Source organism: Solanum stenotomum, chromosome 1 (assembly GCF_019186545.1).
Source record: "Solanum stenotomum isolate F172 chromosome 1, ASM1918654v1, whole genome shotgun sequence".
Taxonomy (NCBI): domain Eukaryota; kingdom Viridiplantae; phylum Streptophyta; class Magnoliopsida; order Solanales; family Solanaceae; genus Solanum; species Solanum stenotomum.
The window spans coordinates 65,749,486-65,764,665 of NC_064282.1; the positions used below are offsets into that span (position 1 = coordinate 65,749,486).

General features: G+C 33.2%; 2 protein-coding genes across 8 annotated transcripts in view; both read left to right on the forward strand.

Moving 5' to 3' along the window:
- The window catches only part of LOC125853691 (uncharacterized), a 13,179-nt gene extending 642 nt beyond the window's left edge, over window positions 1-12,537 (forward strand). The window contains exons 2-11 of one of the 3 annotated variants that reach the window (XM_049533417.1): window positions 171-227; window positions 6,214-6,431; window positions 6,542-6,792; window positions 6,879-7,082; window positions 7,169-7,258; window positions 7,349-7,453; window positions 7,541-8,005; window positions 8,094-8,162; window positions 11,997-12,053; window positions 12,241-12,537. In XM_049533417.1, coding sequence (XP_049389374.1) covers window positions 6,903-7,082; window positions 7,169-7,258; window positions 7,349-7,453; window positions 7,541-8,005; window positions 8,094-8,162; window positions 11,997-12,053; window positions 12,241-12,249 — 975 coding nt within the window. In that variant the 5' untranslated portion in view covers window positions 171-227; window positions 6,214-6,431; window positions 6,542-6,792; window positions 6,879-6,902 and the 3' untranslated portion in view covers window positions 12,250-12,537. Of the gene's footprint in view, window positions 1-170; window positions 228-2,881; window positions 4,646-4,714; window positions 5,003-5,099; window positions 5,200-5,289; window positions 6,432-6,541; window positions 6,793-6,878; window positions 7,083-7,168; window positions 7,259-7,348; window positions 7,454-7,540; window positions 8,006-8,093; window positions 8,163-11,996; window positions 12,054-12,240 lie in introns of those variants that run through there. The other 2 variants (XR_007445202.1, XR_007445201.1) reach the window with 2 other exon arrangements.
- The window catches only part of LOC125853694 (RGS1-HXK1-interacting protein 1), a 1,101,770-nt gene that overhangs the window by 269,329 nt on the left and 817,261 nt on the right, over window positions 1-15,180 (forward strand). The gene's annotated exons all lie outside the window — the stretch shown is intronic.

Sequence of the window (15,180 nt, forward strand, 5' to 3'; positions counted from 1 at the left end):
TGAAGATTGTTGCAGAAATTCGTACCTTAGAACTAGATTTAGTGTTCTTGAAGTACTTCTTATATGGTGTTAACAGATTAAGTAATCATCTCACATATCGCCTTCATACGTTCTATCTATTTTTTGAAGTTTTACCATTGATTTATTGAAACTTCACCATTGATTTACAGTTTGAAGATTAAGAGAAAAAGAAGGCAAGGTGCTAGTAGGAAGATCTTAAGCTTCAGGTGTTTTCATTGTTCTTTTTCTTTTCAAATCTTGTGCTTTTTTCCTTTCTATAATATCTAATGATTTGTGGGGTTTGTATATTTCCTTCAGTTTTGGTAGATATTGTGAATCAGTAAAAAAAAGGTTTGTGCTTTAGTGGATTCAATTGTCATTTGGATTTTAACTTGTGCTGCTCTTATGCTTCAGTTCTTAATGTGTTTTCAGTGTCATTTTTCTTCAAATTTTGTGCTTTTTTCCTTTCTGTAGTATCTAACCATTTTTGTGGTTTGTATATTTCTTTCAATTTTGGTAGATTTTGACATATGAGTATGTATAGATATGTGTACAGATATGTGCTTAAGTGGATTCTATAGCCATTTGGATTTTAACTTGTGCTCTTAAGCTTCAATTTCAATGTGTTTTCAATGTTCTTTTTCTTCAAGTTTGGTGGTTCATTTTTTTAAAACTTCTATAGGATCTAATAATTTGTGTGTTTTGTATTTTCTTTCGATTTGGTAGATCTTGACTTCCGAATCTGTAAGAGTATGTGTTTTTTTTTTTTTGACACTATAGACTTTTGGATTTTAACTTATGCTCTTATGCTTTAGTTTGAATCTGTTCTATTTTGTTTCATCACTTGTGGTCTTAAAATTATGCATTTTAGTGGATTCAGCAACATTCTTGGATAGTCCAATCAACTTCGTTTGGCTAATTGTGTTTTTTTTTTGAATATTTTGTTCATTATGCATTTGAAGTATTTGCTGAATGTTGCTTGAAACTCCAGTTATTCCACTAGAAGAACAGTTGCCCTCTCCAATACTCCATAAGATATTCGGTTCAAAAAGTTCTTTGATTTTTATTAGTCTTCTCCATGTATGGGATTGATTATTAGTTCCTTTTCTAGCCACGTGATGTTATCTTTTGTAGTATTTGGTTTTGAGGAATTCTCTGAGAAGTAAGTTGTTAGTTCTAATGTTCCACCAGTTCTTCACCGAAAATGAGTCACAAAAACTTTGGATTTGCCTCATTCAAATTCCCCCCTCTGAGTATGTAGGGGTAACATAGATAATCCCATGCTATCCAATGGCGTTTCTTCCTCCAATCAGCTTCAACCCAAAAAGAGATAGCCATGAGACTATCAATTTGTTTAAAGGTGCCTTCAGTAGGTTGTATCACAGAGAAAATATGAAGAGCGATAGAGGTCAGAACAGAATTGAGCATAACAGATTTACCACCAGCGGTAAGAGTTAGTGTTTTTTTGCCAAGAAGTAACTTTCTTAGCCACTTTATTAATCACTAGATCAGTAAAATGACATTTTTTGTTTTTGACTTGAGAGATAGGACTTTCTATGTACTTCAGAGGGATCTGGTATGAGAGAAGCAAGTAATAGATTTAAAACATTTTTTTATGTGAATTGAGGCTTTAGGATAGACCATGAAATCAAATTTATTCTTATTTATCAGTTGACCTGAAATCTTTTCATACATATTAAGTATATCAATCATCATTATTACAGAGAGAGGGTCACCTAAACAGGGGAAAATAGTGTCATGCTGAACACCAACCATTTAAATGGAGTATCAGTTATTGCTTATGATTCTCCCAATCATCTGAATCAAAATATCATTGAACCCCATATGCCTTAAAACAACACAGAAACATTCCCACTAAACATCTATCTTAATCTTCGGTTGTGTTAAGTTTTAATATCTCATTGTTACTAGGATTTCTACCTTTCATATTGTGGTTTCATATTTTGGACCATCTCTTGAATCAAATTAATATTATCAGCGATACACCCTCCTTTAATAAATCATGAATGGTTACCATAGTCCTACTATGTGGTTGGTTAGCTTATTTTTAGAAGACCAATTTATATGAACTAATCAGTGATATAAAACTACAAATGATTATCAAATGACCAACTTGAGATAATTTTTCTACAATTTTGAGTAAATATATGAAAAATAAATATAAACAGAAGCATAATCTTCATAAAAATTCACTCCATCATGATCATTGTATTATGATTACTGCTTATAATTAGGATCACTTTCGTTTATTTATTTTATTAATATTGTTAGTTGATTTTGAATGTCTATTTTTTTTATTTGATTTTTGTTTCCTATAGGTACAGGTTATACTCTTAATGGATAAGAGTTGGATAAATATAAAGAATAGGCTTGATCCTTTATATGAGAATGGAACAAATAAATTTCTTCATTTTGCTTCATTAGATAGGCCTAATGCCTCTGAAATTTTGTGTCCATGTCGAAAGTGTCGTAATATGAAATTTGTTCGAAAAGATTTGATTGTTGAACATATTGTGGTTGATGGATTTCTAACTAGTTACACTAGTTGGATTTTTCATGGTGAGAAATCATCTTCACCAATATGTGTGGATCAATTAGATAAAGGTGATGAAATGCAAGACATGTTACATGAAGCATTTGGAATTCCTCCTACATGTAGCTTTGTTGATATGGACACTAGTGGGACTGATGGATTGGGTAGTTCAAACCAACATAATAGGGGGTTTGATAAGAAGACTGGAGAATTTTTTAAACTATTGAAAGAAGTTGAACAGGAGTTATACCCGGGAAGCAAGTATTCTATACTTTCATTTCTTGCTCGTCTTTTACATTTGAAGTGTCTGAATGGGTGGAGTAACAATTCATTTTCAATGTTGCTAGAGTTGTTAAAAGATGTGCTTCCTAAAGGTGAAACATTACCCAAGTCCTTTAATGATTCAAAAAAAATTATTAAAGATTTAGGGCTTGAGTACAAAAAAATACATGCATGTCCAAATGATTGTATGATTTATTGGAATGAGACAGAAGATCAAATAAATTGTAAGATCTGTAAAGCTCCAAGATACAAATAATTTAAAGGTGAATCAATAGACAATAGTTCAAAAAGTTCAAACATTCCAGCAAAAGTGTTTAGATATTTTCCATTGATACCACGACTTCAAAGACTATTTATGTCGACTAAAACATCTACCGAAATGAGATGGCATGCAGAAGGTCACACTAAAGATGGGGTAATGCGACATCCTGCTGACAGTATTGCTTGGAGGAATTTTGATGAAACACATGTTGATTTCGCTCAAGATCTTCGGAATGTTAGACTTGGACTGGCTTCAGATGGCTTTAGTCCATTCAAGTCTATGTCTATCTCACATAGCACATGGCCGGTCATCTTGATTCCTTATAACTTGCCACTATGGTTGTGCATGAAACAACCATATATGATATTATCAATGATTATTGATGGCCCTCGTGCTCCAGGTAATGACATTGATGTCTATCTAAGACCCTTAGTTGATGAGTTAAAAGAATTATGGATTGGTGTTTCCACTTATGATGCATCAAATAATCACATGTTTCAAATGCGTGCATCATTACTTTGGACAATCAGTGATTTTCCTGCATTAGGTAACTTATCAGGATATGGCGTGAAAACAAGATATGCTTGTCCTTGTTGTCTTACCAAGACTAAGTTTAGAAGATTGAAAAATGGACAGAAGTATTGTTTTATGTCTCATAGACGATGGTTACCTCATGGTCACAAGTTTTGAAAAGATAAAGTTACGTTTGATGGCCTTGCAGAATTGGAGGTAGCACCTAAACGAGTGTCAGGAATTGAGATTCTTAAGCAAACGAAGAATATTAGAAATAAATTTGGAAAAGATCCATTGGCCAAGTCTCGTAAAAGGAAATGGGGGGATGTTGATGATGTTGGTAATGTGTTGGAAAATATATGGAACAAAAGGAGCATATTTTTTGAGTTGGAATACTGGAAAGACAATATGATGCGTCGTAATCTTGACACAATGCATATTGAGAAGAATGTTTTTGACAACATATTCTGGACATTATTGAATGTTGATGGCAAAGGAAAAGACAATTTGAAGTCTCGTTTGGATTTACAAGAGATGAGGATCCGAAAAGCTTTGCATCCTAAGAAAAAAGTTAACGGGAAATATTATCTACCACCTACATGTTTCACATAGAGTAACAAACAAAAAGACATGCTTTTACAAGTTTTAAGAGATGTGAAAGTTCCAGATGGTTATTCTTCAAATATATCAAATTGTGTTGATCTTAAACGACGCACTATGCATGGATTGAAGAGTCATGACTGTCATGTTTTAATGCAACAACTCCTTCCTATAGCCTTGAGGAATCTTGTGCCAGTTAATGTACTTAAGCCATTAATTGAGTTAAGCAATTTTTTTAGGGGCATTTCTTCAACAGTTATGAAGATAGGTGAATTAGAAAAGCTCCAAGATCGAGTTGCAATAACTTTTTGTCATTTGGAGAGAATATTTCCTCCATCTTTTTTTGACATCATGGAGCATCTAGTTATCCATTTAGCTGAAGAAGTAATGTTGGGTGGACCATCCCAATATCGTTCAATGTGGGCAATTGAAAGGTATCATTTTATAATTTTTATTTTGATTATAAAGAATTGTATTGAAATTCTTTTAATATTCTGCTTTAGGTTCTTGCTTAGTCTTAAAAACTTTGTAAGAAGTAGAAGTCATCCAGAAGGTTGCATTGCAGAGGGACAATGGATACAAGAGATCATGACATTCTGCTCAAGATACTTAGATGATGTGGAGACAAAGTCTAATCGACCATTAAGAAATAATACTTTGTCTAATGAAACAATTGATCTGGAGGGTCGTCGATCAAGTAAAGAGAAAGGATTTATTCTTGATGACATTACACATGCTCAAGCACACAGACATGTTTTATTTAATTCTGCCTCCACAACTCCATATCGTGAGTAAGTATTAAATCATTAATCATGCTTAGTAATTAATTATTAAGTAATAGAATCGACAAGTGCTTATATTAAGTATAAATGTATCTTACTTTTGCAGAGAGCATATAAAAGAAATCAAGAAGGGAAATCCTCGTCTATCAAGACATGATGTGGATCGGATTCAGAATGAAAAATTTCAAACATGGCTTAGAAATCATGTAACTATGAACAAACTAAAATATCATCATATATGCATTACTATAGCTATAATAAAAAAATCAAATTTTAACTATACTTTTAAATGGTAGGTTGAGAAGATGCATTTGGCTGGTGAACAAATACCTCAAGATATTCAACATTTAGTTGTTGGCCCATCAAAGCAAGCAAAAAGGATGACGGGATATATATGTAATGGAGTTAGATACTTAACAAAATCTCGTGATTCCAAGAGAAAAACTCAAAATAGTGGTATAATGGTAAAAGCTACCACTCAAAGTTATGCGAGTGCAAGAGATAAAAATCCCATATTGGCAGATGTTTCTTTTTATGGGATCCTCACAGACATAATTGAGTTGTGGTACACCAAGAAGGCCAAGTTTGTATTATTTACCTGTAAATGGGTGAACAACAATAAAGGGCTTATTGAGAAAGATGATTATGGATTTACTCTTGTGAATTTTAATCATCTACTCTACACAAAACAACATTTATCAAATGAACCTTTCATCTTTGCTTCTCAAGCTCAACAAGTTTTTTATGTCGATCATCCAATGGAAAATGAGTGGCAAATTGTTGTTAAATTTAAGCCAAGAGGATTTTATGATTTAGGTGAAGATACACCATCAATTGAGCATAAGGAAGGCCATATGGAATTGTGGCCTGAGCAACAATTGGATGACACTACATTTGAAAGTGAAGACGATATTGAATGGGTTAGACATGGAGTACCAGGAATAGAGATCGACCCACAAACTTTGGAATGTAATGAAGCATTTGATGAAGATGATGATACATCTTAATTTTTATTACTATTATGTTATTATGATTATTTTAATTTAGATTGTTATTGAACAATATAAATTTTTGCGTTTTTTACTATGTCATTCAGTTGTTAAAATCTCGTATGGTTATGTGTTTTGTTATTCATATGCTTATGTGTCTTATTATTTAACTTGATAGTTAGATATTATTTTTGTACTTTTGGACTGTAGAAAATATTTTTCAATTTGCAGGTATCATAGCTCTTGAGCAAATTTTATTGAAATGGGAAGAAAAAGACAAAGAAATTCTATTCAAGGTGAGATTTTATATAACTCTCTGGAGCAACAAGAACAACAAATGGGAAGTGCATCAATGCCCCAACCACCTCAAAATTGGCCACGAAATGAAAAAGAAGTGCATCCTGATAACATCTCAAGAAATGATTCACATAATTTAGAAAATCTTCCAGGTATCAAATATCCCTAATATCTTTTCTTCCTTTTGTAGTACAAAGTATTGGATAACTCATTCTTATAAATACTAATTTTTTTTTTCTTTTTTATCTTCAATTACTCACAGATTTTAGTGAGAACGGGGAGCAGTCTAAGCGATCTAGGTGTCCCACTATGATGCACTCGGGATGGGGAAAAGATGGTGGCATTTTACACGTTGAGTTGAATGATCTTGGCCAACCTATTGGGCCAGAATGATGTAGATTGAGTTCAAAACTTGGCGTCTTAGCACGAAATGGCATTTTAGCTCCATTAAATCATAAAGATTGGAGGCTTCTGCCTAGTCTCTATAAGAACAAGATATGGACAGATATAAAGGTTCCTAGAAAAAGAAAAAAGATATTAAGATATTTATTATTTTTGTAATATTCTAATATAAATATGTTATATATTGATGCTTGTAGGAAAATACTAATGCAACTGAGGATATGAAGCGTATTTTGATGATGTCAATTGGATCTAAATGGAGAGAATGGAAGCATGAAGCAAAAAGCAGTGGTTATGACTCATACACCAATGATGTTGAACGCTTAGCTAATCGTCCAAATAGGGTTGAAGAAGATCAATGGCGTGCACTAGTACATTATTGGAGCTCAACTGATGCAAAGGTATTCTCTCATCATCAATCATCTTCTGATATGACATGGAGTTTAGACTATTCTCTAATGGGTAGAGTTATATCTAACATTTTCAGAAAAAGAGTGAGAGGAACAAAGAAAGTCGGACGAAGTTGACTATGCCACACACATCAGGAAGAAAGAGTTATTCTCAAATTATAGATAATGTATAACATAATCATTATTTACTTTCTATAATTATATACTAATGCACGTTTTAAAAATATTTCTGTTTCAATCTCTTACAATTCAAACAGATGACAAAGGAGAAGGGTGTAAAACCAACTCGTATCGATGTGTTCAAAAAAACACATACGAAAAAGAACAATGAACCAATAAATGAAAAAGCCAGTGAAGTTATGGTAAATTCTCATTCTTTATAAATGTACAATACTTTATTCCATCAATATTTTATCAACTATATCTTGCTTTATTTTTCTTTTATCAAGAAAGAAATGAATGATCTTGCTGAGGTATACCCTGAGTTATATGTACCTGGAAGTGCTCCAAATGATGTGTACTCACAATTAATGGGGCCAGACACTCATGGAAATGTCCGAACTCTAGGAAAAGGAGCAGCTCCAAGTTTTGTTTATGGCTCGTTATACAAGCGATCCCAAAATGAGCAAAGAGATTTTGATAAAAGAGTTGAGATAGAAGTTCAAAACGTAACCTCTACTCTGAAAATTGAGATGGAGGAAAAGTTATTTGAAGCGAAAGAAGAAATTGAAGTGATGGATAAGAAGTTATCGAAAGCAGAGGAAGATATGGAAATGATGAAGAAAAAATTATCTGAAGCAAATATGAGTATGGAAGAAAAAATAGATGATAAAGTAAAAGCAGGGATACTAGCATATGTAGATTCTTTGGGTATTACTCTTGGCTCAAATAGAAAATCATTTAGTAATGAGCAGGTAAATAAATGTGTTCACAAAATATTCATTTTAGAAAGTATTGCTATTTGGTTTTTTTAAATATAATATTTTGTCTCTTTTGTGATAGGTTTCTAATAAATCTATTGAAGATCGCCAACAATCATTATCGCCCGTTTCAGTTGTTGACCCGAAAAAGGTGAGTTGTAGCTTTGTTTTGATTATATCTTTGCATAATTATACTACAATAGCTTGATAAAGTATTGGTACCTGACTTATGTGAAATGCAAGCAATTGATTGCAACATCAACAGTGTATACACTTTATGACCCACAAAGCACCCCAATCTATGCATTTTTTCACTAATTCTTGCATCTCATATATACGAGTGACTCTATTTGTACTTAGATACACAAATATACACCAATATTTGGAATCAGCTAAGCCATCTTGTATCAAAGTTGCGATATAAAAAGGAGAAGAATGTGATTCACATACCTGGATAGTATCATTCCAAAATAAAGCTAGTCCTCCTAATAATCCCATCGGCTCCACAGTTATAGCGTGCACCATATTTACTTGTCTTTGTACCCTCTTAACCGTTTTTTCTCTATTTTTTGTTTCACTTAAGAACATCATAATTGGAGAGTGAAGATGCATTGTTTCTAGTTTATCCTTTTTTTCCTTTCATTCTGATTGTCATTCCTTAGTTTCTTAAACTTATTATTTTCATTACAATGTTCAAATGCTAACGACTGAGATAAGCACTCAGAATAAGCCTCAAAAGCAGAAATACATACCTGATTTTTTGTTCCAGCTTGTATGGTATTGATTCCTTTATGACCTTCGATTTGATTAGCTATTATGATACCCTGGTTAATATTTTTTGTCAGGTCCTTTGTATTCATCTGGGCAGCATCTTATCAAGTGGTAGTTTTGAGCACTTATCCTCCTCCCCCTAATCAATATCCAAAATTTGGGTCTTATTAGCAACAAAAGTTCCCCCTTCTGATTCATAAGGTTCTATCTCCATATATAGGCTGCAATTGGTTTGATTCTTTTCTGTGCAAGGAATCCTCCTCATTTTCCTTAAGACCTGCAGTTTCTTTGCATTCATTTTTGACATAATATATGGGCATTATCTTTCTTTATACCCATGTGTGTATTATTCGAGTCCACTCCTTGTATGTGTATCAATCTTTTTCTACTTCCTACATCTCTTTTCCCCTCAATTAACTTGGAATTTTTATTTTTCATCAGATTATGCCCCTCAGTACTATGTACTACTTCATGTCTTTGATAATTTGCAGAAGCCAAACGATTCTCTGCTTGTATCCATGCCCCAAACTGATCCTTTTTTAGTGTGTGTGACCGTATATCCTAACTGTTGCAATCTTCTACTATATCTGCCCATGATTTGTGTCCGCTGCTTAACGGGGGATGATTTCTAGTAGTCGTTGAAGCCTACAAAACAATATTCCATTGTTTTTGTGCTTCAACTTTTGAAATTTGTCCATCCTTATTCCTTTGCTTTACTGTTTTATTGATTTCTTACCCGATATTAACTTCCTCTTGGATACGATTGTAGATTTTTTCTTCTGTCCTTAATGAGTGTTTCCCTGAGTGGACTGTGCTTTTGTGATAAAAAAAATTGGTTCAAAAATATGTCACATGGATGCCTTAGAAATTTTCCTTCAAAGAGCAGCTGGACACAACTAGTACATTCCATAATCACTGTTACTCGAACATATTTCCCCTTGGCCATGAACCTCCTTTCAATTTATTATTCACTCAACTCTCACTAACAATAAAAAGTTTAAATTGCCAATGGATTCCATAGATAAGTTTCTAATGATAATTGATTTATTAGTTAAGTGACCGGTACTCTGTTTCTTAGTTTTTTTATAACAAACTTTGCACAGGGCTTACTGATTTAACACTTCTAGGAACAAAAATAGGAGCTGCAGGGTTCAATATGCTATGCATATGGTGAGAAGTGAACCTCACTTCCTCTTCCTCAATTTGTTAATTACTTCCTGATTAGCGATAACCATTTTAGAAGTTGTTAGGTTGATCTCATACACTAGATTATCCAAAAGAGCATCACAATTGTTGAGATACGAAACCTCTTTTTGAACTGTTGCTCGAGCAGTTGAGTTTTTAATTTGACGGCCTATAGTTTGCTGCATTATCTTACGAATTGGTGAACCCATTCTAACATCTGGAGAGTTTATTTTGTCACCAAAGTCCAATTTGAATTCTGTACCAATTTCACTTCAGCCACATTGTTAGATTATTGTACTTGTTCCACATAATTTTTGATAGACCCCCCATAACTAAATCTTGATTAATTACACTAGCATCAGTCAACCTAGCGCGTTTCACCTACATTTTCACCCGACTTAGCCGAAACCGTAGCCAACTGATCCCTTTGGCCATCACTTGTTGACTGAACTTGGACCACCAAATCATGTTCATCATCAGAAGTAACATCTCTGTTTCTAGAATTTATTTGTATAATTGCATCTAAAAGTAACACTGAACAAAATCACTTTGGTTGTTGGAAATGAGCTTGTTTAAAAGAGGATTGAGTCTACTAGTAAGCTTTTGGAAACTATTTTGTTCCCAATCAGCCATATGATCATCAATATCTCCTATAACATACTGGTAAGCTTTTGAGAATGAAGTATCCACATGGAGTTTCTAGAAATCTTAGTATTTCAGGTGTCCTAAACAATATCATAAAACCAAGGATGAGTAACCCAAAAATTCAGAAACTTAAAATATTTGATGAAGGATTGTTGAATGTTGTGACATTTCAGGAGTAGGGGCCTATGATCGGAGCATATCCTTGCCAAGTGTCTAACTAATTAAGTTGTTTTGTAAGCTCTTAATCCAAGAATCATTAAGGAAGATTCTACTGATTCTCTTCCAAATTCTGTTACCTAGTCTTCTGTTGTTACATCAGGTGCATTTAGAGCTTCAAAAAACCAATATCAATAAGACCACAAGATTCCTACTACAAATAAAATCAAGGCTGATCTTATACTTTCTTTGAGGCTTACCACCAAGTTTTGCTTCAGTGTCAGAAATCACATTGAAGTCCCCTCCTGCACACCAAGGAGCATCAATCATAAGACTTTGATTTGTCAAGATGCTCCACAGTTCACTACTTTCAGCATATTCACATTTGGCATAGATTGCACATACAAGAAATCTTATAACCCACACCATTGTTCACATTTAGGGTAATAATTTTGTTTTCATTAGCAACTATACTGGTTTGGCTGTTAAAATTCCAAAAGCACCATATTTGCCCATTATTATTAGAAAGACACTGTTGAAAACCCCTCTATTTTTTCTTTTAACATAAAAGGTTCAAATATTTCAACAGAGTTTGTTTGGTGTTTGATAATCAACCCTTTTAGTCTGTGATAGGCGTTTTTTGTTCTGATCCCCCTTATGTTCCAGAAGATTGTATTATTTATTAAAACATTAGGAAGGTGGAGGATCTTTCTTACCTCTACCGTTAGTAGAAGTGGAGGCCATGTTTCTACGTTTTCTGTCACAATTCCCGTGTCACAAAAACATTAGGAAGGTGGAGTACCTTTATTAGATTTTGTTTAACTTGTATTTTCGATATCGTGATGAGATTCCTCATCAGTAAAGTAACTATTTTGTATGTTGTGTTATACACTTGACATGAGAATTTGTTTCATCCGAGGCTTTAGCTTGTGTAAGTGGATAGTTAAACTCGTTTCTGAAATTCATGCCCACAACAAGATTCAAATCCTTTTGCATCTGCCTCCTTTTCCTCATTAACTTTTATTTTCTCCAAAATTCTACAATTTATCATTGAGTGTCCTAGCTTCTTACAATGCTTGCAATACTTGAGAGTAACTAAATCTAATTTATTTTATAAGATAGCACTATAAGGGATAACATTTATTTAGCCGTTTACCTATCTTAACAGATTTGTTAAGTTTTGAATTTTGTAAACTATTAAATTAAACAATCTAATGTTTCTTCACAGGAAAACACAGTCTGGAAGACTGGAAGAAGTGTAGTTGGCCAAGGAAAAAAGAAGTGGGTAAGTTGGAAAAAATTACAAGACAACATTTTTTGGAGAAACATCTATAATTATTGTTATTTCATTGATTCTTCGATCGTTTGTTGTAGAGAAAATTATTATTTTTAATTCACAATTTGTTCTGGTTAAAAAGGAAATAATTTCATTTATTCATAATTCTTTTTTTTGTGTGAATTTTTTTGTACAGAATTTTTGAAGGGGAACGATTGAGGTGATCAATTACTAGCAACAAGTTGCTTGACCTGTGGATTGATGATTTTACAAAGCTATTTCATATTTTATTCAAGAAATTAAGAGATCTAATCCAATTAGGAGTTGATAAAATGTGAAATACAGGTGGTTTTGAAATAATTAGCATCTAGTTAGATTTCAATTTTACTTGAGATAGAACACATTATTTACTTTGAGATCATTTAACTTTTACATGACACTTACTATATTGCGACTTTGCTATTTGATTATATTATTAAAATTCATTTGATTTATGTATAATTTAAGTTTGTGTCAGAATAAAAATTATAGAGAGCTTTAGTATTGATATTTTAAAAAATTTGGTGCTGCTACTAATCTAAATAAAGAAAAATTTAAAGAAAATTTGCAAAATATTATATAAATGTCACTAATTTTTACGACATTTAACATTTTATTTGCTGACATTGGTTAAAATGTCAAAACTTTATTGTGACATTTTATATAAGCCCAAAGTAAATGTCATAAAGAAACTTTTATCAACATTAATCTAAATGTTAGAAATTTAAAGTGATGTTTAGTAAATGTCGGAGATTTCTTATCCACATTTACCGAAATGCAGAAAATAAATGTCATAAATTCCTAATTGACATTTCTCTAAATGTCACAAAATAAATGTCATATATTTACTATCAACATTTACCTTAATGTTGCAAAATGAATGTCGTAAAATTATTGTTGACATTTATCAAAATGTCATAAATTTCATATTGACATTTACCTAAATGTCAGAAAATAAATGTCATAAATGATTAACGACATTTAGGTAAATGTCGGAAATTTCCTGACACTGAAATAAACGACATTTGATTCAAATGTAAATTAAATGTTGGTAAATTGATTTATGACATTTAAACAGTTGAATACAACATTTATATAATGTCGTCGTATCTCAACTTTCTTGTAGTGAACCCAAGACCCCTTACTGCTTTATTCTTTCTTTAAGAAATAACAGTGTGTTGTTTGTGCAGGTCAAAGTGTGGAAAGTGTGTGAAAAGTGCAGGTTGGAGAGCTTAAGGTCCAGTCGACACATTGCCGAAGAGATCGGTAACTCAGACCTAGGCTGTCGTTGTACTCAAGACAAATATAAAGTGGAGTCTAGAAAACTCGGCAAGCCCAAGTATTCATTTAAGAATAGCCGATCAGGTCGGTGATCGCGATGTAATCCATCGAGTGGATCCTCACAACAACTAAAAGTCCTGTAAAACTCAGCGAGGTAAGTGACCATTCGGTGTGTCGCCGAGTGGGTCGGCGAGCAAAACTTGTCACCGAATGGGCGAGAACTTGACGGTTTTTAAAAGGCCTAAGGTTTAAATTTTCAAATTCCTCACTTTTCTTCACTGAAAATCTTCACAACTCACACCTGCACCTTAGTTTATATACTTTTGCATTTCTATTAGTATTTTAGTCATTTATTTGTGCTCGAATTGAGATTACTTTGCCGCCTAACATTTCAGTCTTGATTAATCGGCATTAAAGGTAGGTTTGTCGAACCCCTAGTTTATTTTTAGAAAGAAACATGAGAATGTTCTTGGAGGGAGCATGTCCGCATCGTGGACTAGCTCCACCAACGGACAAATGTTAGGTCCGCGTCGCAGACGTGTCGCGGACTCCTCTATTTCAAAATTTAATTTCCAAAAACTTGTGGGAACACCTCCGCGTCGTGAACTTGTTTCTCGACGAAATCTGCGAAAATAAAACTCAAGTTTGACTTGTTTAAAAGGTCCAACTAAGTGAGGGGTAGTTTGGGTACTTTGGGGAATATTATAATTGGTTATTCTACATATTTCAGGACATTTTAAGTGGATAAACCCCCCAAAACCTAGAGTTGGACCTCATTATTCCAATTGAACCTTCCCTCTCAAATAAACTCTCTCTAGAACTCCATGGAAGACATCTTTGAAGCTTCAAGCAAGGGGATGGGTTCCTACTGATTTCTCCTTCAAATTCCTAGGAAATTAATCATAAAGGTATGGGGATTTTATCTTTGATTCTCCTTTCAATCAAAGAGCCAAATCAAAGTGATTTCAATGTTTTTCAAAAACACTAAAAAACCCCAATTTCAATTCAAATCCTGGGTTCTTGCATGAAAGTATTTCAAATGATGTTTTATGTTAATATTGATGGTTTTAAGGTTAAAACCTCCGTGTACCCTTGCTTATCTTGAAACCCTAATTTTGGGTCTAAAGTGGGTCTATTGATTATGAGCTAATAATGTGATATTAATGTGTAGATTCTTATGGGATATTGATTTATGTATTGTTCTATATTGAATTATGAGGAATTGATGGTCAATTGTGTTATATTGGATGTTGGCCTTGAATGGGCAATTGTGACCTAAGGTTTATGATGATGATGAAGTTATGAATAAATTATTTGATTGTAGTATTATATATATATATATATATGTAGTAGATGTTAGAATTGTGAGGTTTGATCCCTTTGAAAGTGAGGTGTTCATTTTATAAACATGCTCTGATCATTGCCTTGTAGACAAAGATGGATAATTGCTGTTTTGAGTAATGTTGACTATGTGAAGGTAATGTGATATGATGTGAATTTGTGTATGTTCTAAGAATATGAAAGGTGACCTTGTGTAGAGACTTTATGTGTTATGCTTGGTTGTTGTCTTCTTTGATTGACTTATGATGAAGGTGAGGTTAAGGTAGACTATGTTTACCTATTGTCATACCAAGTGAAGAATGAATAAATGAATGAAAAGAATGGGAGTTAATGCTAATGAATAAAATTTGGGTATATTGTAAGGATAGTCGCATAAAGTACTCCTTTTAAATGAATGGGGTTCCTAGGTGAACAGTTTTCTCATCTTTGAATCCAAGAGCTTCCTTAATGAATGTTGGGCTAGGATGGGTGCTCC